The sequence below is a fragment of the Gambusia affinis genome, linkage group LG01 (genome assembly GCF_019740435.1).
Source record: "Gambusia affinis linkage group LG01, SWU_Gaff_1.0, whole genome shotgun sequence".
In the NCBI taxonomy this organism is placed as follows: Eukaryota; Metazoa; Chordata; class Actinopteri; order Cyprinodontiformes; family Poeciliidae; genus Gambusia; species Gambusia affinis.
The window spans coordinates 32,487,696-32,507,705 of record NC_057868.1 but is presented as its reverse complement, the minus strand read 5'-3'; the positions used below and the strand labels follow the sequence as shown (position 1 = coordinate 32,507,705).

The 20,010-nt window shown below is 37.2% G+C and overlaps 2 protein-coding genes across 2 annotated transcripts in view; both read left to right on the top strand.

Annotated features, from left to right (window-relative positions):
• The window catches only part of LOC122839152 (acid-sensing ion channel 1A-like), an 80,145-nt gene extending 70,953 nt beyond the window's left edge, over nucleotides 1-9,192 (top strand). The window contains exons 3-10 of the mRNA XM_044130531.1: nucleotides 17-167; nucleotides 1,068-1,195; nucleotides 2,252-2,402; nucleotides 2,505-2,561; nucleotides 4,023-4,176; nucleotides 4,994-5,085; nucleotides 5,164-5,243; nucleotides 5,802-9,192. Of these exons, the coding sequence (XP_043986466.1) occupies nucleotides 17-167; nucleotides 1,068-1,195; nucleotides 2,252-2,402; nucleotides 2,505-2,561; nucleotides 4,023-4,176; nucleotides 4,994-5,085; nucleotides 5,164-5,243; nucleotides 5,802-5,918 (930 nt within the window). The 3' untranslated portion in view covers nucleotides 5,919-9,192. The remainder of the gene's footprint in view (nucleotides 1-16; nucleotides 168-1,067; nucleotides 1,196-2,251; nucleotides 2,403-2,504; nucleotides 2,562-4,022; nucleotides 4,177-4,993; nucleotides 5,086-5,163; nucleotides 5,244-5,801) is intronic.
• Nucleotides 9,193-12,196: 3,004 nt separating this feature from the next.
• On the top strand, nucleotides 12,197-19,685 carry LOC122839163 (glycerol-3-phosphate dehydrogenase [NAD(+)], cytoplasmic-like). The gene is given in 8 exon segments (XM_044130559.1): nucleotides 12,197-12,345; nucleotides 14,102-14,322; nucleotides 14,665-14,766; nucleotides 14,819-14,959; nucleotides 16,089-16,201; nucleotides 17,301-17,537; nucleotides 18,355-18,461; nucleotides 18,749-19,685. Coding segments are annotated over 8 exon segments (1,062 nt in total). The 5' UTR covers nucleotides 12,197-12,301; the 3' UTR covers nucleotides 18,846-19,685.
• The last annotated feature ends 325 nt before the right edge of the window (nucleotides 19,686-20,010 follow it).

The window sequence follows — 20,010 nt, the reverse complement described above, 5'->3', positions numbered from 1 at the left end:
CTTTGTGTCACTTTAGGTCTTCACTCGCTACGGGAAATGCTACACCTTCAACGCCGGTGGAGACGGGAATCCTCCGCTCATCACCACCAAAGGCGGCATGGGAAACGGTCTGGAGCTCATGCTGGACATCCAACAGGATGAATACCTGCCAGTCTGGGGAGAAACAGGTCAGGGATCCATTTAGTTGGGGTGTGTGCAGGCAAAAGGGCTCATGTCAGCGTTGCCATCCCTCGGTTGGCGTGAAAGGGCCATCGAACAGAAAACAAAAAAGAGTAGGTTACTGCCAAAAATCTCAGAAATTTGTAGATTAATCTCAGAAATTTTCTACAAAAAACAAGATTATTTATGAGTTTGAAAAGTTGGACATTTGCAAGAAAAAAACCCATCAGAAATGGTGATGTTGAATTGTTTAATTATTATTATTTCTTGATCTCAAAAGTCAGAAATGTTTGATGATTCAAAAGTTTAAAACTTCCTTGTTTTTTCTAGAAAGTTTCTGAAATGAATCTCAAAATTTCTGAGTTCTTCTCACATTTTCAGCACAAAAACTTTTTTGTTTTTTCTAGAAAATCTTTGATTAATGTCAAAATCTCTGACTTTTTTCTAGAAAATTCTCAACTTCTCAAACTTAGAAATTTCCTTGTTTTTTTTTTTTTCTAGAACATTTCTGAGATTAATTTTAAAAAAATTTAAAGTTTCTTTCCTTGGAAATCTTTGACTTTTGAACGCTGAAATTTTCTTGTTTTTCCAGAAAATGTCTGAGTTTAATCTCAAGTTTTTTAGAAAGTTTTCAACATTTCAAACTCAAAAATTTCCTTGTTTTTTCTAGAAATTTCCTGAGACCAATCTCAAAATTTTGTTGGTTTTTCTACGTTCTGTTTTTACCAAAATTTCAACTTTTAAACCTTAGAAATGTGTTGTTTTTCCAGAAAATTTCTGGTATTAATTAAAATTTTCAAAGTTTTCTCTGGTAAAAGAGTTTTTGGTGTAAATTGACTCCTTTTTCTAGCCTTGATGCACCATCTCTTATCAGTTATCTCACTGTCTTCACCTTTGTCTCACCTCAGATGAGACTTCCTTTGAAGCTGGGATCAAAGTTCAGATCCACAGTCAGGAAGAGCCGTCCTTCATCGACCAACTCGGATTTGGTGTTTCACCCGGATTCCAGACGTTTGTGTCCTGCCAGGAACAGCGGGTACAAACTCTAGAGTCTGGAACTTTGATTTTTGCCTCCTTTTTTCACCTTTTGCCATGTAAAATTAAGTTATGTGCACAAGAGTATACATGAACCAGATACTAAAGCTTTGAAAATTGCAGCTTAAAACACCCTCTGTTGCTATGCAGTGCAGGTGATCATGTTGATAATGTAATGGGCGACCAATATCTGGAGCATATCAGTCGTCTACCAATCAATTAGTTTGATTCCCAGCCCTGAAGCATTTAAACACACCAAACAAACTCAACAGAGACAAAACTTTTGTCTTCAAAAATCAATGCTAAATCGGACATAATTTTTAATTCTTTACGTTTTTTATCAGTTTTTATAATACTGAGTCAAAATCCCAACAACAAAGAAGATATTATTTATTTAATGAAGTACTAATCTGCATACACTTTCCTGTCTGCAAAGTTCAGCTTTAACACTTTTACCAAATGATAAATAATTTTGAAATATTGGTAATTTTGCCCTGCCAGTCAGTGTGTGCTTGCAGTTCCCATTTACAGACATTGTTTGACTATGAGAAACAAAAATATAGGAAAATTGATGCAAAAATAGTTTTTGCTGGTTTGATTTGGTGTTTTTCTTGCATAGTTGCATAGATTTAAAATCTGAACATTTTCTGATAAATAAGCATCTACAGCATCTCATCTTTTTAGTTTTTCCACCAGAAATCAATTATTAAACTAACTAGCAGCATTTAAGAGAAATGTATGTCAAATACAACAAACATTTTGCTTTATTTTTCATCAGATAACCTGAGATTATGTATAAGAAAAAATGACACTACATGGTATTAATCTTAACTTCTTCAGAGCAGCATTCAGAGTAAAAACCAAGCAGCCCGTTTTGTCTTACTGTTTTACTTCCTTGATTTTTCATTTTAATCGATTTCTGCAGCCTACGTTTGGTCCATCCTGCTCTTTCCTTTACCTACTATTTAATCCTCCTCATATTTCAAGCTGCTTCATTCTCGGCTTCTAAAGGTTTCATTTGATTTATGAAGACTAGACGTGTTTGTTGTCATTACAGCTCATATATCTTCCTCCGCCCTGGGGAGACTGTAAGGTGACGCCCATGGATTCAGACTTCTTTGACACTTACAGCATCACCGCCTGCCGCATAGACTGCGAGACGCGCTACCTGGTGGACAATTGCAACTGCCGCATGGTGCACATGCCTGGTAGGACATCTGCGGCATTGAAGTTAAATCAATACATGTCTGTGGATGCTTGGAAAAGGGGAAAAGAAGAATGCATTCATGTGTGTGTTGCTTGTGCTGCAGGCGACGCTTCCTTCTGCACCCCTCAGATGTACAAAGAGTGTGCTGACCCAGCTCTTGGTAAGAAAGGTTACCTTCCTGCAGAGATGCACTTCAGAACATGTTTGCATTTTAAGGCTTCAAAATGCACCACCAAAGCATTTCCTCTCACTCTGATTTTAGTTTTTGTTTTTCTGTTTATGAGATAGATCCAAACAAATTAAATGGAAAGATAACTTTATTTTATAAATATAATCTGTGCAAAAAATATTTGTATCCAGCCCCGCTGAGTCGATACTTTTTAGAGCAACTTTTTGCTTCAAATTAAGTAAAAAATCTTTTGTCTTCACTCACTCCTCACATTTAAGGAGAGAAATTTTTGCTCATTTGTCTTTGCAAAACAGTTGGTAGATGATATTTGGATATACGATTTTACTCTAAACACAAATAACTTTTAATAATACAAGGTTATGTGTCTTTTTCTTCTTTTTCTTAAACAAGAAATCCAGAGTTGTTGTCATTTTTTAAGTTAAACCTTCTTTCTCAGTCTCTTACGGCATTTCTTCCTGAATAGTTTTGGTTTTTGTTGTCCCATTAGGTTTGATTAGCTTCACTTTACTAAAGAAAAACATCCCACAGCATCACTACCACCACCATGTGTCACCTAAGGGATAATGTTTGTGATTTTTGGAAAATAAACTGTGTTGTTGCTTTAAAACTACAGTATGTAGCTCCTATGAAATACATGTTTTTTTTTACATATTTGTTAAGATTGTCACCATGTCGTGACAGTATGATGAGACAGATAATCTGTGAAGAGATCAATTTCCTCCATCTTCACCATGAGATACTATTACCATCTGACCAAAAACAACCAATCAGAGCCAGGAGGAGGGTCTTAACGCTGTCAATCATCCTCGTCTACTCACTACTAAGTGTGCTAACGGTGGAGAAACATCTTACCGTTACAGGAAAACCGTTTATCCGCCGTGATCAGTGGCTGTGCTAACTAGCCCGAGCATTCATAGAACAAGGGGGAAAATAATGGGGCAACGAGCAGCGCCACACAGAGGGATGATTGATAGCGCTAAGACCCACCTCCTGGCCCTGGTCAGTTGTTTATAGATAGTAATCAGAGAACAGGAAGGAGCTCTATTATTATTTTTTTTCACAGATTGTCTGTCTTTTTTTTATAAAGTTTACATACTGCAGCTTTAAACTTTTCCACAACTTTTTCCCTAACTTTAAAAAGTCATCGTCTATCCTTCCATGTTGCTCTATCACATAAAATAATATATCCTACTAAATCACATTGAAGATTGTTCTTGTAACATCACAATATATGAAAATGTCAAGAGGTGTGTGAGGGCAAGGTTTGTGTTGAGGATTAGTGTTTTTTTACACCAGAATGAGGGAGGCCCCACCATTTGTTGCACTTAACAGCATGAGTTTCTCCAGTCCACCCACACACTCGCACAGCAAATCTGCCAGTCCACAAACTGATCCAAAGGTCAGACTGAGCCTTGTCTCCCTTCCCCCCAGATTTCTTGGTGGAACAAGACAACGATTTCTGTGTGTGTGAGACGCCGTGCAACATGACCAGGTACAGCAAGGAGCTGTCCTTCGTTAAGATCCCCAGCAAGGCCTCGGCCAAGTATCTGGCAAAGAAATACAACAAAACAGAGCAGTACATTAAGTAAGTAAAAACTACAAATACTTCTTTGGGTTTTCACTTTTTTAAAATGCAAATAAAGCACCTGGGTTTGTTTGTTTTGTTCAACGGGAAGTTCTAAATCTGAAAATTACTTTTTTACTGTCACAACAACTAAACCTGTCTCTGAGTCTAAACTCCAAATGACCTGATTGGGGTCAAATCACAGAGGTTGGGTCGCTTATCACAGGACATGGTCCAATAAAAATCCAATAAAACCTGGAAAAGAAAATACAGGTGCATCTCAATGAATTTGAAAATAATTTCTTAATTTATTTCACTAAAACAATATAAAACGTAAAGCTTAGAAATTAAGAAAACCTAACATTAAATTTCTCAGAAAAAGCTTTTGAATGGACTTCAAAATCCTGCATTTATCACTGTTGCTAGTGCCTCTTCTTCTGCTACAGGTTTTCCTTCCAGACAACTTTCAAATCAGCATTCTTCACCCTAATCTTGGGCCTTAGCATAATATTTCTTTATCAAGAATCCTCTTTTTATTGCTTATTTAAAAATAAATACATCACAAATATATTATAAATATAGATTTTTCAAAGTCTCAGGGAAGCTGATTTTTAGTTTTTCCTCAGCTCTAAGCAATGATGAATAAAATTAACAGGAAAAAATACTTTACACTCTATTATGAACATCTAGAATTTCTGATCTTTCCTTACTTACTTTTTAAAAATTAACTCTTCAATAATATTTGTTTCGCTGATATAGTAATTTTTTAACATGTAGCTGTACATTTTGATATCTAACGGAGAATTTACGTCATTATTTGCTCATCTTATCTCAACAGGGACAACATTTTGGTTTTAGACATCTTCTTTGAGGCTCTGAATTATGAAACTATTGAACAGAAAAAAGCATATGAAGTGGCCGGACTTTTAGGTATTTCTACGTTTTGTCAAACATTGTGTACTCTCTTGGGTTGAGCATTGTGGATAATTTTCTTTCTTCTTACTCTAGGTGATATTGGTGGTCAGATGGGACTCTTTATTGGTGCGAGCATACTGAGTATTCTGGAGATTTTTGACTACCTGTATGAGGTGAGAAAGTTTAAATAAGAATGCAACAATCAGATGGTCAAAACAAAAGCAAATCATGTAAACGTTACAGAGGGGTGGATGATATGGCTGAAAAATAACCGTTTCGTATCGGTCGATATCGATAATTATTTCGTTTTTTGTTTTAAATGTCTGAAATATTCCCAAGCTGGTTATATCCACAGTTTTCACTCCTTGCTGCTGTTTTCTTTACTTTTAAGCAGTTATGAGGCGAAATCTTAAACAGCTGCTGTGCCAGTTACTCAACAAGATGTTGCTAGGTAACCAAAGTGGGAGTGAGTTGCTAGGTAACCACTCACCAACTTTGTTTAAGAAAGATTGAGCAGCTAAAGTCTTTCCTTTCCTTACATATTGATTTTTTTTAAGTGCTATCTATTGTGATTTGTATTAATGTTATTGATTTATTTAGACTCAGTAAAAACAGAGAAAAATGTTTGCTTTTATTTGGAATAAAAACAACAAAAAAAATCCCATAGCCATTGGGATGTTTTGAACTTCTGCTGTTGCTCTGGTTGAGACTTTTGTTTTTAATCCTTCCAGGTGATAAAGTACAAGCTGTGTGGCTGCTCCGATAAGAAGCACAAGCACAACAGCACCGACCAAGGAACGGTCCTGAGCTTGGACGACGTCAAGTGTCACGTCAGTAACTTTCATTAAGCCTCTGCCGCCGTCTGGAGGAGCGAGCCTCTGCCTGGACTTTGCTACTGCGACAGTGTGAGGATGAATGAACTGGGCCTGGTTGGGCTTAACTCTGTGAACACGGTCAGGCAGCCAACAGCAGCAGACGGTCACGCAGGCAGTCAGCTGGCCTGCAGAAACCAGAGACCAACCTGGTCAGATCAACTGCATGGTCATCTGAAACATCCTTTAAAGACAGGAGCAGCGAAGCGGACATCGGCTCCTTGAAGGTTCATAATGTGTGCTGTGCTGTGTTTATCTGTCAGCGTGATTAGGCTTTATGTAAAATGATTGTTCATTTGCAAGAATTTTCTCAGTTCTGCACTAGTCCTGTTGCCTTTATTTTCCCTATTTATCCACCCACCCCCCCAAAAAATAAATTTTTATATTCCTGTCCTCCATCCTCATCTTAAGAGCCCTTGATAAACTCAGTGCATTCTGCCAAAACACTGTACTACCTCAGCTTCCAGTGCAAAAGCACCACTATGAATTTACAGACCAAGCTAAACTGACGGTATGATATTTACTAAACTACGGTCAGTAAAGTGATTTTTAAATAACTGGAAAACGGTGAAATATACGTGGCTATAAATCTGTTAGGAGGTGCAAGATTTTAGTTAAGGCTCTTCTCTTTCAAAAAACATTTCAACTTTTGTAGTTATAACAAAATCAACACTATTAACACGATGATATATTGTATTTTGGCAAACAGAACAAAAAAGCTGAGTCACAAACTTGTTCTAGATCTTTTTGTGATTCTAAATGCAATATCTTTCCTTTAACTTAAACCTTCTGAAGTCATCTAATGGTTAAACAAACGTCCTCTATTTCACTTGGACGACATGTTCCTTCAAGGTTAATTTTCTTGAAGAGTGGCTAAGAAAATTGAGGACCAACTAAAGAAAGTAGCACCTATAAAAATGTTTCAATTACAATTATTTTATAGCAATTGTTTCAGCTGTTATTTTTGTTTAATACACTAACTAGTGGGTGTATTTACTCTCTGGCTAAACGTAATCCAATTAAAGTTTGGATTTTTCTCAAATGTTCAGTGTGGAAATTATGCTTCCGCAATTGTAGATGAATTTATTTTAAGGGTTTTTACACAACTTTACCAGGGGAAAGTGTAGAGAAAAAGATTAACTTATTATAAGAGAACCCTCCCTGTTCCTCTGGTAGAACTAGACTTTTTCAGTTTGTTAAATAATAAAAAAAAAAATGTTATTAATAAACATTGTATGTTTGGTTGGAACCAGATTAGTGGTACAATACTTTAAATTTTCACTCAAAGTCAAACATTTCCATTCCCAACTAGAAAAATAGTCTGGAGGTCAAATGAAGTCAATATTCAGGAAAGAGGAAAGTTTCTCCCTAATTCCCATTTCAAAGTCCAACACTGGGAATTTGTCTTCAAAACGCAGGAATATCTGTAGCAGAAAACTATTTATTCCACATGTGGCAGTGTCTATCTCATAAAATCGTTCATACATTTAATACTACACAACCTCTGCTAGTCAGTCAGTGTGTTTCTTAAGTGTTTTACTACATACAAAGTGAAGAAAAATAAATAGTTTGTGTTGCTGATAGTGATGAGCTTGTCGGTGATGACAGCAGTTACCATATTTGCCGCCAGAACATGTTAAAGTCGGGTTAGAGTAAGTAAGTAGCTGCTAGTACTTTCTGGCAGAGCAGTTCAGTCTGTTTCAGGTTTTGACTGATATTTTTCCCTGTTTCTGCTTATTAGCTCTGCTAAAAGTTTCCACATTAGCAGCTTATATTTTGTGCCATGCAACGCCCCAAGGCAGTCGACCATTGATGGAGATCAACTATGTCCTCACAATGAATCTCTGTAAAGGCAACTTCCACCTGTACTGCAGGTTTACCTTTACCTGTGGTCTCAGTGTTTTATTGGCATTAAATTGTCTCAGATTATGTTTTTTGTACCATGGGGCTTGTTAAAAACACAGTGATTTATTTGATGTTGTCACATCAAATAAACTTGCAAATGGTGCACCTTTAACAATCATTAAATTGGCAAATCAATAAAAACTAGATCAAGCTATAAAAGGCAAATTTAAGCTGCAATAAATACAGAACAGGATGTTGTTCAGAAGTGCTGTCCAAATTTAGAGTACTTTTAGTAAGGCTTATATTTACTGTATAAGTGTATTGTGTATTAATTCCAGCTCCAAAATTTTACATATCAAACCAAGCAATCAGATATTGAGTGAAAATCAATATTTGTCACATAAAACTGAGATTTACCAGATTATATTAGAGGATGTCACATAATGCAAATCTTCCCCTACAAACTCAAGTTTAACTCTGTAAATCTCAGAACAACAACAGCAAAAAGATTTTTATGGGAAAGTTCTAAATGTTTATATTTGTTTTATTCATTTCCCTCCAGTCAATGTAACACTAAGCGATCACATCAACGAAGATGAGTTTACTGAATGTGCTTTTCCTTCTTCTAGGGCTCTGACTTGCATGTATCAGTGCACAGCAGGTGTCTTAAAAATTGTCGTCCACGTCAATCATTTGTGTCCTCCGTCTGCTTGCAGTATGCCTGACGACATTTGCACAGTTTGTCCTGCCTGTTTAGGTCGTGGAAAGTGAAGCGGATGAGGGGGAAGACGGAAGATGCTGCCCTTTGTGAACATGTGAGCTCTGCGGGTGCATGCTCATGACTTGCTGTTCTGTTTACATCTTAAATGTTGTATCTTCCCTGAGCTCTTTGTGCAAGCTTCAGCAGGAAACGGGACTGTGTAGCTGTGTTGTGGTAGCATCCGGCACAAACGAACCATCGGCTGTAACTCGATGTAAATACTGCAGTGACCATGGCCCTGTTGTACTAGTGCTGTTTGCGTTGGGTTTATTTAGCACAGACTAGCTCTCTGTCTCAGTTTCCTCTACATATGAACATTGATGATTTATTTATCCAAAGTATATTAAACAGAAAAGCTGTGTCTTCTTTTCTATTTGCTTTGTGATGATCAAAACAGCTCTTTTCATTAGTGTGTGTAAATATAATGCCAAGTTGTTATTTTCAAGCTGCATGAACGCTTGAATCTCTGTGAAAGTTCACAGGCTGGCAAGCTTTCTGCTTTTCTTCCAGTCTCTGTTGTAAACTTTAGATTTTTGTTTGAAATGAAGAAATTTGATTGGAGTGAAGGAATGTTGTTTCTGTTTGTAAATTTATGGCTCAAAACAGACTTGCAGCAGTAGATTTATTAAAGATGACTTGTTAACTCTGGCAGAGCAGTTCAGTCTGTTTCAGGTTTTGACTGATATTTTCCCTGTTTCTGCTTATTAGCTCTGCTAAAAGTTTCCACATTAGCAGCTTATATTTTGTGCCATGCAACGCCCCAAGGCAGTCGACCATTGATGGAGATCAACTATGTCCTCACAATGAATCTCTGTAAAGGCAACTTCCACCTGTACTGCAGGTTTACCTTTACCTGTGGTCTCAGTGTTTTATTGGCATTAAATTGTCTCAGATTATGTTTTTTGTACCATGGGGCTTGTTAAAAACACAGTGATTTATTTGATGTTGTCACATCAAATAAACTTGCAAATGGTGCACCTTTAACAATCATTAAATTGGCAAATCAATAAAAACTAGATCAAGCTATAAAAGGCAAATTTAAGCTGCAATAAATACAGAACAGGATGTTGTTCAGAAGTGCTGTCCAAATTTAGAGTACTTTTAGTAAGGCTTATATTTACTGTATAAGTGTATTGTTTATTAATTTCAGCTCCAAAATTTTACATATCAGACCAAGCAATCAGATATTGAGTGAAAATCAATATTTGTCACATAAAACTGAGATTTACCAGATTATATTAGAAGATGTCACATAGTGCAAATCTTCCCCTACAAACTCAAGTTTAACTCTGTAAATCTCAGAACAACAACAGCAAAAAGATTTTTATGGGAAAGTTCTAAATGTTTATATTTGTTTTATTCATTTCCCTCCAGTCAATGTAACACTAAGCGATCACATCAACGAAGATGAGTTTACTGAATGTGCTTTTCCTTCTTCTAGGGCTCTGACTTGCATGTATCAGTGCACAGCAGGTGTCTTAAAAATTGTCGTCCACGTCAATCATTTGTGTCCTCCGTCTGCTTGCAGTATGCCTGACGACATTTGCACAGTTTGTCCTGCCTGTTTAGGTCGTGGAAAGTGAAGCGGATGAGGGGGAAGACGGAAGATGCTGCCTTAGAACATGTGAGTTTCATGGTGCATGCTCATGACTTACTGTTCTGTTTACATCTTAAATGTTGTATCTTCCCTGAGCTCTGTGTGCAAGCTTCAGCAGGAAACGGGAATGTGTAGCTGTGTTGTGGTAGCATCCGGCACAAACGAACCATCGGCTGTAACTCGATGTAAATACTGCAGTGACCATGGCCCTGTTGTACTAGTGCTGTTTATGCGCTGGGTTTATTTTAGCACAGACTAGCTCCTAAACTTCTCCAAAATACTCATAGAGGAAGTACTTTAGCATATTAAAAGTGTGACTGAGTTTCATGACCTTTTGCCAGCAAAGTAAGGTGGATTTTCTCACATTGTTCTTGTGTTCAGAGACCAGACTGCTGAGCCCAGTTCCTTCCTGCGTGGCCTCTTCTGCTTGCTGTCCAGACCTTATGCAACAACGTCTTATTTTGTCTGAAGCCACCGGACCAAGAGTTTTATCCCACAGAGATGTTTCTGACTTCTAATGGGTTTGCTACAATTTATTTAGGTAAAAGGCAGACAAATGCTGGAAGTAAATCAGAATGGCTCGCTGTTCAGTAAACAGAGGATGTTACTGATACTGAAAAAGCAATTTAAACAACCAGATAAAGAGAACAGCAGGTTTTCATGGTTGTTTTTGACCAAGGAATTTGCTCAACATCTTTGAGTCAAAATAAATGTTAGATTTAGAGTCACACTTTAAGTTCTGTTCTAACACAAACCCAAATATCTACCGAACAGTTTCGTATTTCCCAAGGCCAAACTGCAGTTGAGCATATTCTAAATTCCTAACTTCCAGAAACTGAACACAGACAAATATTTCTAGTCTGAGACTGCGTTACTGCATTCTCACTTATTAAGATCCAACTCACATTTTTCGGTGATTAACTACTTCTACTAACTTCAATTAATTATGCTAATTCATATAACAAAACATTCTGCTTTTTCTGGACATTATTATATGACCCACTGTGAATAACTTCACTGAATAAAAAAACCTTGTTTTAAGTAAAACTTCACCAGACACAAACCTGGATTTTTTGTTAACGTTTCATAAGTTTTAGAGTGAAAGAAATTGATTTGGAAAAATGTTTGTCTAATTTTGTTATTTTATAATGAGATTTTATATGAATAACTTTCATTTTGATCTTTAAAATACCAATAGAATAGAATAGAAGTACTTTATTAATTTCCCTGCTGGGATGAATAAAGTACTTCTATTCTATTCTATAACATTTTCACATAACTTTACATTTTGCTCCTTCTCTTTGTGTAATTTTTAATTATTAAATGATTAAAGTTTTGATCACTTACTCTGTACTTGAGTAGCATTTGTACTTTTATACTCTTACTTGAGTTAATTTCTTGGATACTTTTTACTTTTACTTGAGTAAAAATATGTTGAAGTAGTGCTACTTTGACCTGAGCACAATGTTTGGGTACTCTGACCTGATCTGCACTGCAAAAACACAAAATTCTACCAAATATTTTTTTTCTAGTTACTTGTGCAAATATCTTAGTCTACTGGAAATAAGACAAAACTAACTTACAAGTAAATTTTCAGCAAGATATAGGAGTTTGTTTCAAGTCAGTAATTCCTTAATATTGACGAAAATGTGCTTGTTCTATTAGAGGATTATTTTTACTTGTAACAAGACATTTTCATTTGTTACAAGATAAACAATCAACCAGTGGAACTTGTACTTTTTTGTCAATATTAAAGAATTATTTACAGTACTTAAAACAAGCTCCCATATCTTGCTGAACAGGTACCTGTAAGTTGGTTGTGTCTTAATTTAGTTACACTAGAATTAGGCAAAAATACTTGGTAAGATTTTGTGTTTTTGCAGTGTAACTGTCCAACTGTGCAGCCAAATGTTTGTCGTGTAAAACCCCTAATAAGACATTGGAGTTTTCCACAGTAAATACTCGCAGTCGGACCTTTAATCTGCTAACCTTTGCCCCCTGAATGAATCGCCAGGCTCAGCCCTCGCTTGAATGGGGGCGGGCCGGTGTCTCCCCCCGCGAACAGGCCAATAAAAACAGAGAGTTGTTTCATAACAGGACTGCAGTCCGTGCAGCTCCAGCTTCACCTCCGGGACTCAGCGCCGCATCTCCTCACCAATGGCAGCTCCGAAGAAAGTCTGCATCGTGGGCTCCGGAAACTGGCAAGTTGATGTGTTTATGTGACGGGCTGTCAGGATGCGTCAGGTTCCCTGCGCGGCGTCACAGCTGACACGTAGTTTCTAGTGTCGCTAACTAGCAGTACTCTGCAGTGGGGAAGGTGAATGGATCTTGAGCCCGTCAGTAACCTCCTGCCGCTGCTGCAAAACGCTTCGTTAGCAGGAACAGCAGCTGCTTTCAGTCACATGCTGAGAAACTGGCTGAGTTTTCAAAAACACTGACCGCATGTCAGTCACGATTACTGGGATGTTTTTTGCCCTTGAAGTTAGCCATAACAAGTGTGCATTAGCTTAGCTTGTTCTCAACGCCAGTTGTCCATTCATAAATCTTGGACATTAAACTCAACGTGTAGACTTGACTTTTTTAAAAAGAAATATAACACAATTTAAATTAAGAAAGCAGTTGCTCTGTATTTACTAATAAAATCGGCTCAAACCTTAAGTTTCTATTCCAACCCAAATTTATTTCTCTTAGATTTATTTATTTATTTATTGCTAAGAATGTAGCACATCTTTTAAAAATGTAAAACAATTTTTATGCAGAATTCTAGTGTTCATCCAGATAATTATAAGAATGAAACTATTAAAATTTGGCTATTCTTAAAAAATGTCTAATTTTATAAGAGAACGCCATACAATTTTCAGAACAAAAATCATTGCATTATTAGATGGGGGATGTGGTTTTAAATATTGACGATGGTTAGGGCCACTTAAAAAAAAAAAAGTCAAAATTTTCCTGTTTAAGTATACGTTCTATTTTGCTGAAATTTCCAGGTTTGAAGAACATTTAGCAGAAAGGTTAGAAGACAAACTTCCTAGTAAAGTCACAGGTTTTCCCCAATGACCTCAAAATCCAACATGGCTGCCGTGAATACACTTTGTGGTAATTAAAGAGAAGCAAAAAGAGAAGTGTCTTATCCACTGATAATGAATAAATAGAGGATTTAGTTTTAATCCTGCAATATTTTTTTTACTCTGAACTTGAAATTAACAAGTGGTTAGAAAAATTAACTGAAAAATTCTTAAGGGGGTTAAAATTCAGAGTGGGAAATTCAGAGGTTTCTCACCAATTCTGATTTAAAAATTCAAAATGGCTGCCTTGTCTGTAAAATTGCAAATCACAAAAAAGGAATCAAAAATTTGTAATCACTAGCCGTGTATGATTATTTGGATAATGAGATTCAATTATGTCATGTTGAAAAAATTAACCAAAAATATATCTAAATGTGAGACGTTTCTCTCCAACTCCGACCTCAAAAACCAGTAATGATTAAGTCATTAATGTAACTCTCTGATACACAAAGTTGACTATGTTCATTTGTGTATCTGGAAATTGAAAAGAGCAAAACGCACTATTAAGTTTTTTTGCTATTCTTTGTTAGCATGACATTCAAGCAGATCTCTCTTATTTGTACTTGAAAGAAAATCAGTGTTAAATTGGGTGTGATAGCAGTTCAGTTTATACGAGGTGTTCTCTTACGTTTTTGTTAATGTTACACAATAGATAACTCCTTCATAATTACCTGGAAAATAACTAAGAGTTTCCTCTGAGTACCACCAGTGGTTAGTTGCACCAGACTTCGAGAACCAAAAAACTAGAACAAAATCAGTTCATCTTTTGATCAGCCTTTCGGTTTGTGCAGGTCAGAGAACGGAGTGTGAAGTCTAAAGAGAAGCCATAGAGGTTTTATCATATACACAACGTAGGTCAGACACTAACTTGTAATTGTTAATCACACAGGGGCTCTGCTATTGCCAAGATTGTTGGTGCCAATGTTGTTCAAAATCCCAAATTTGACAACACAGTAAAAATGTGGGTGTTTGAGGAGACTGTGAACGGGCGCAAGCTGACTGAAATAATTAACACCAGCCATGAAAATGTGAAGTACCTCCCTGGGCACAAGTTGCCAGCAAATGTGGTAAGAAACCGTTGATCTCTAACATTTGCATGTAATCATCAGAGTATGGAGGGCTAGAAATGCCACAATCACAGAAACATGAATGAAGAAGTACTACATAATTTTCTACACGTCACAGTTAATGCACATATATTTAACCACAGTTAATTAGATGGGTCACTAATTAATTATTTAATCATTTTAAATTAATCAAATATTAAAGATAAACATGTCAAAAAATAACAGAACTATCATCCTGAAAAATATTGAGAAATAATAGTACATTAAAGTTAAAGAACATGGTGACAAATCCCCATATAGCTTTGGGCTTTTTAATCAACTAAATGCTTGTTTAGATGTTTCAATCTGATCTTAAAGCGTCACTTTTCATTAGAGTGAATAAAAGACATTTTGGTGTTTGTGATCCCTCACCAGTTTATCGCCAAAGTGTGCGACACGATGAAGGGAAAGGTTAAAAGCGACGCGCTCGGAATATCCCTCATCAAGGTCTGGCTTTGCTCTTTGTGCCTGGATTTTAAAATCAGATATGAATGTTTCACCTTTCACCTTAGGTCTTACTTGGCTGAAACTTCGACTCTCTGATGTGATCCAGGAGAACCTCGGCATCACAATGAGCGTGCTGATGGGAGCCAACATTGCCAATGAGGTTGCTGATGAGAAGTTCTGTGAAACCACTATTGGTGAGCCTGATGAACTACTGGCAATGAGGCTGCGCATTCTCAATTTGACCTTTTTAACATTTTGCTTTGTTGCTTCGTCATTTCTTCTCTTTGTGTGTCTGTAATAGGATTTACTGCCAGCAAAACCTCTTTAGGCAGAGTTAATACTTGTGGGAATATTGAGTCAGGACTGACAAATTCAGCCTGTCTCTGTTTTAAATAGGACGTATTGTGCAAAATTCACATTTTGTACTTCCATTTGGGACTCTACTGCTTCTAAAAACAGCCCAAGCACTTAAAAAAAACCATTTAGCTACAAGCTAATGTGAGTGCATGCATAAATGGGAATGATGGATTACAATGCAAAGTGTCTTTGAGGATCAAAAGGAGCTACAATTTATTGGTGTCTGGAAAATGAATCTCAAAAACCTACAGAGTGTAACATCACAAATTTGCAGGCACTGCTTGTTACCTAGCAACCCCAGCAGAGCCCAGCCCGTCACCTAGCAACCCAAGCAGAGCTTCAACGCATTTGGTCATCTGGTTTTACCGCTGTCTGTGCTGCACAATGTCTGCTGGAAAGGAGAAGTGTTGTTTTTGTTGACTTGCCATTTAGAAACCACTTGCTGCTTTCTTGTCGGTTGTGCAGGAGGCTCTACTTCTGCTTCTCAAAGATATACAATCCAAGGGTTCCCCTGGAGAACTTGCCAAGCCCGGTGGTTGGAGCACTCAGCGGTCGTTCATCCAGCGGCCCGTCGTGTTTTTAAGTTAAAAAATGTTTAAAGTCGACTGGAAATTTGAAAATATCCCTTGATAATTATGTGTTATTGGAAGATTGATATCTGAACACCAACTATAAAGTCTTACAAAGTACAAACATTAAAAAAAAACTTAAATAAGCTATGCTTAGCCTGGTGCAAGCACAAGTAAAGCCAGGCTTATAAATACACTGAGAGTTGTATAATTGGGCATCTGTTTGCAGCCATTTTCAGATTAAACGTTGAGTTGGGGGGCGTGGACAGTAGCTGCTTATTTGTATTTAAATGTAACAAACATGTTTTGTACAACCAGCACACCTATCCTAACCTGTTCATGGAAGCATAACATGTCACCTTTAACACAGCCAGTTGTCTTTCTTTCAAACTTGCAGGCTGTAAGAATAAAAACCACGGGACTCTCCTGAAGGAGCTCATGCAGACCAGCAACTTCAGAGTTACAGTAGTGGAGGAATACGATGTGGTGGAAATCTGTGGCGCCCTTAAGGTGAGCTCTCAGAAAAAGCTGAGGTGTCGTTGTTTACCATGAAGTTCAAACAAGTTCTTCTTATTTTATTCTGCTACGTTGGATAGAAACAATTCACAGCATCCTGCAAAAATATTCACAATTTTTACTGCATTACAATCTAAAACCTCAATGTATTTTATTAGGGATTTACTGTAACAAAATATCAAAAAGCTTAAGGGTATGAATTGTTTTAGGAGATGCAAAAGTACAAAATTGAAAAAGGTTGCTGTCTGAACCGTCATTTCCTTTGTCACAGTGTGATCTTTTCTTCCAATCAATACATTCATCATATTTAATGTTGAGGGAGTTTTGAAAGTGCATGTTATTGCAAAACCCATTGTTATGGTTGTTTCTAACAAAGACTGCAATTGTGGGCACATAAGAAGTAGGTCAGTACTTTATTGATTGTAAAACTCTTTGTTTGTTCAGTCTGTGTGGAAAACACACACTCTGCAAAAAGAAATAGTAAGAAATCTCAACATTTCTCCTCAAAATCTGCATTTGTATGTGGAGAAAAGGTTCACAGAGGCAGGAGAAAATGTCACTTTTTGCAAAATGTTCCTGTTAGTTCAGGCAGGGCCAGTGTGTAAATGTTTTAAAATATAGAAACACTATTTTACGTTTTGAACCTCACAGAATCTGGGTTTTTTTTTAGCAGTCTATTTCAGAATCTGCTCTTCAATGTGACCTTTAGATTTTCATAAGAGCTCTGCTTCTGTCTAGCAAATATTGAGTTGGTAGTTTTGGTGGATGTTTGGGTCTGCAGTGCTCAAACATTCACGCACAGCTTCGTTGGAGGAGAAACGCACGGTGTAGGTGTGTGTGGATAAAAGGGAGAAGGAAACCAATTTAGCCAGACTGAGGTTATAATCTCCAAAAAGCTCAGAGGAATAAAGGGATGTGATTAATGCTGCGGATTTAATGAGAAAGATGATGAAGCTCGTTCATTCACTGATGGGACGGATTAGTTGAATGTCATTAATTCTCCAGATTGTCTGCAGAGTTCGCAGGTGTGTCTCCAGGTTTTTATTTCCACCTGCGGGGTTTGCTGACGCTCCCCTCTTCCTTTGTTGTGCAGAATATTGTTGCGGTGGGCGCAGGTTTCTCCGATGGTCTGGGCTTCGGGGACAACACGAAGGCGGCGGTGATCAGGCTGGGCCTGATGGAGATGATTGCTTTCGCCAAGATTTTCTGCAAAGTCGGGCCGGTTTCCTCGGCGACCTTCCTGGAGAGCTGCGGCGTGGCCGACCTCATCACGACCTGCTATGGCGGCCGCAACCGCAGAGTCGCTGAAGCTTTCGTCAAGACGGGGAAAGTGAGAAACTTGTCTTATTTCTCTAAAAAAAAAAGCTTATTAAGTAGGAAAACTTTCACAACTGTCTTATAAAAGGTATACATTTCATTGTTATAGTCTTGCTTCTTTATATTTTAGTTATTTTCTTTCATCTGTTTATCTCAGGTTGTCGGTAAACCTTAAAAATGTTGGAAGGTACCAACCAGGATTTTAAGAAGTCGCTGTTTCAAAATAGAAATGCTAAAGAAAACTTTGGCCAGAGTTTTCTGTGAATGGCTGGATCCTACAGATCAATCTCAATAAATTATAAGCTAATTTAGTTCAGTAATTCAACTTCACAGTACATAAGACACTCTTTATGCAGAGGGTCAGCCATAAAAGGTTATTGCTAAAGAATCTGTCTGTCCAGAGTGGATCCAATCATCTAATGGTGGAAAGTTAAGTGGAAGGAAAAAATTTTATCATTCAGGAGATTTCATTTGGAAATCAAGGTTCCAGTGTCTGGAGGAGTTGTGGAGAGATTTCCACTATATGCTTACATTGCAATTCTATATTATTATTTTTTTTTTCATCCTTCTTATGTGATATTAAAATTTTCCCAACATCAGAGTCATGATCATCCAAATTAAGAGAAATAAATATTTGAAAAATTCACTTTGTATAATAGTTGTACAAAATATGTAACTACACTTTAATTACTAAATGATTTTTTGGGTGATATTTAGATGAATAGTAGCCGACAGGTTATTTCATGTTGACTGCTGGTTGCAGCTTTGTGGGTCTTGTTGCTCTTTTTTTTAAACAAACTTTTGCATTTGCTGTTGCATGTTTGGCTCAGTCCATCGAGGAACTGGAGAAGGAGATGCTGAAAGGGCAGAAGCTGCAGGGACCAGCAACAGCTGCTGAGGTTTATCTCATCCTCAAGCACAAAAACCTGGTTGATAAGTAAGTCGAGAAGGAAGGTGAAGAATGATTGTCACTTGTTTCATTGTTACAAACTCTATTTAAACTTCCATTAATACTTTGTAGATGTGATTTTATCTTTCTGCATGAATGTACTTCATTAATTTATGATCAACTGAAGGTTTTCCCTGGATTATATTATATTTTTTTTATTCTTTGGGTGGAGGTTTCATATAAAAACATTGGGACTTTTGCCTCTTCCTGCACTGTTCTATTTTTTTAAAACTGCGCTAACGAGACGCGCATTGAAGGCTTTTGTCCTTGGACAGGTTCCCCCTGTTCAACGCCGTGTATCAGATCTGCTTCCAGGGCCACCCGGTGTCGGAGTTCATCAGCTGCCTGCAGAACCACCCAGAGCACATGTGATCCATAGCGGATTGTCGACTCCACGTTGAAGCTGCGCACAGTCTATTTCTGACATATCGTTTAGGGATTTCATCCCGTTTCCAGATGTGAAGAGAAACTTGAAGGATAATTTGTTTTGTCACCACATGGCGGTCAGACAAAAAAATGTTTTTATGTTTCTATGCTTGATCTTAATCACATTTTCTGCTGTCCATTTTCAGTTACAGCTAGACTGAACTCCACTCTTTGTAGGACATCTAAAAAAATGTGACCTTGATTATCAGTGTTTATATGCTACTACATAATCCGCTCTGATATTAATGTTTTTAATAGTTTTATTATTACAGCATTAACGTGTCCGTCCAGTGAACCACCATGAGTTATTGGATTGCATACTATCTCTCTAACTCTGCCCTCATGTACTGTAAACGAAGGACGATTTTAACCTGCAACGCTAATGTGCCTTATACTGTAGGGTTGGCCTTGAAACGGGTAAATCCAAACTCTGTGCAGTTGTTCCAAACTTTTGATTTAAAACTGAAGATTTTTCAGTAATTTAGGTAAATTACTCCTTAAGGCAGCCAATTTTCTGTTTGTCAGAAGCCAATTTTAAATGTTTTATTTCTTAAAGAGTAAGTACTTTTGGAAACTTTAATGATCTTGTGTAAATTATTGGTAAATGGTGTTAGATCCCTAATAAGGGACTTGGGTTTCTTTTAAAAAGAGCTGTGTTGTATTGTCTGATAAGATCCATCCACTATGCCATTTGTTACTGTGATTCAACCTAAACATGTTTGTAATTTGAGACAATAAGTTAAAGAATATCTTCATCTGTCTGAATAAATCACTCCTGGTGTTTAATCAAGTTTGGAGACATTTTTCTTAGTAAAGTTAAATTCAAATGTTGGTGCTTCACCTTTTTGTGCTGAACTTGAGGCACAAACTAATGGCTGAATTTTTCTGAGAGCAGAATTAATAAGTTTAGATCCTGAAACAGCCTCTTTTTGTCTGCTTTTATGTTATTTTACAATTGCTGCTGCTAGTTTTACGCCAGATGCATCTGGATGGAAAACTTCCAAAATGTTCCACGTTTGTCCTGGTAGTCCACAGAACATTTTCTCAAAGGTTTTCGGGAGGAAGATTGTTGTTATGCAAGTGTCGGCAAGTGTCCTGTTTTTGGTCAGGG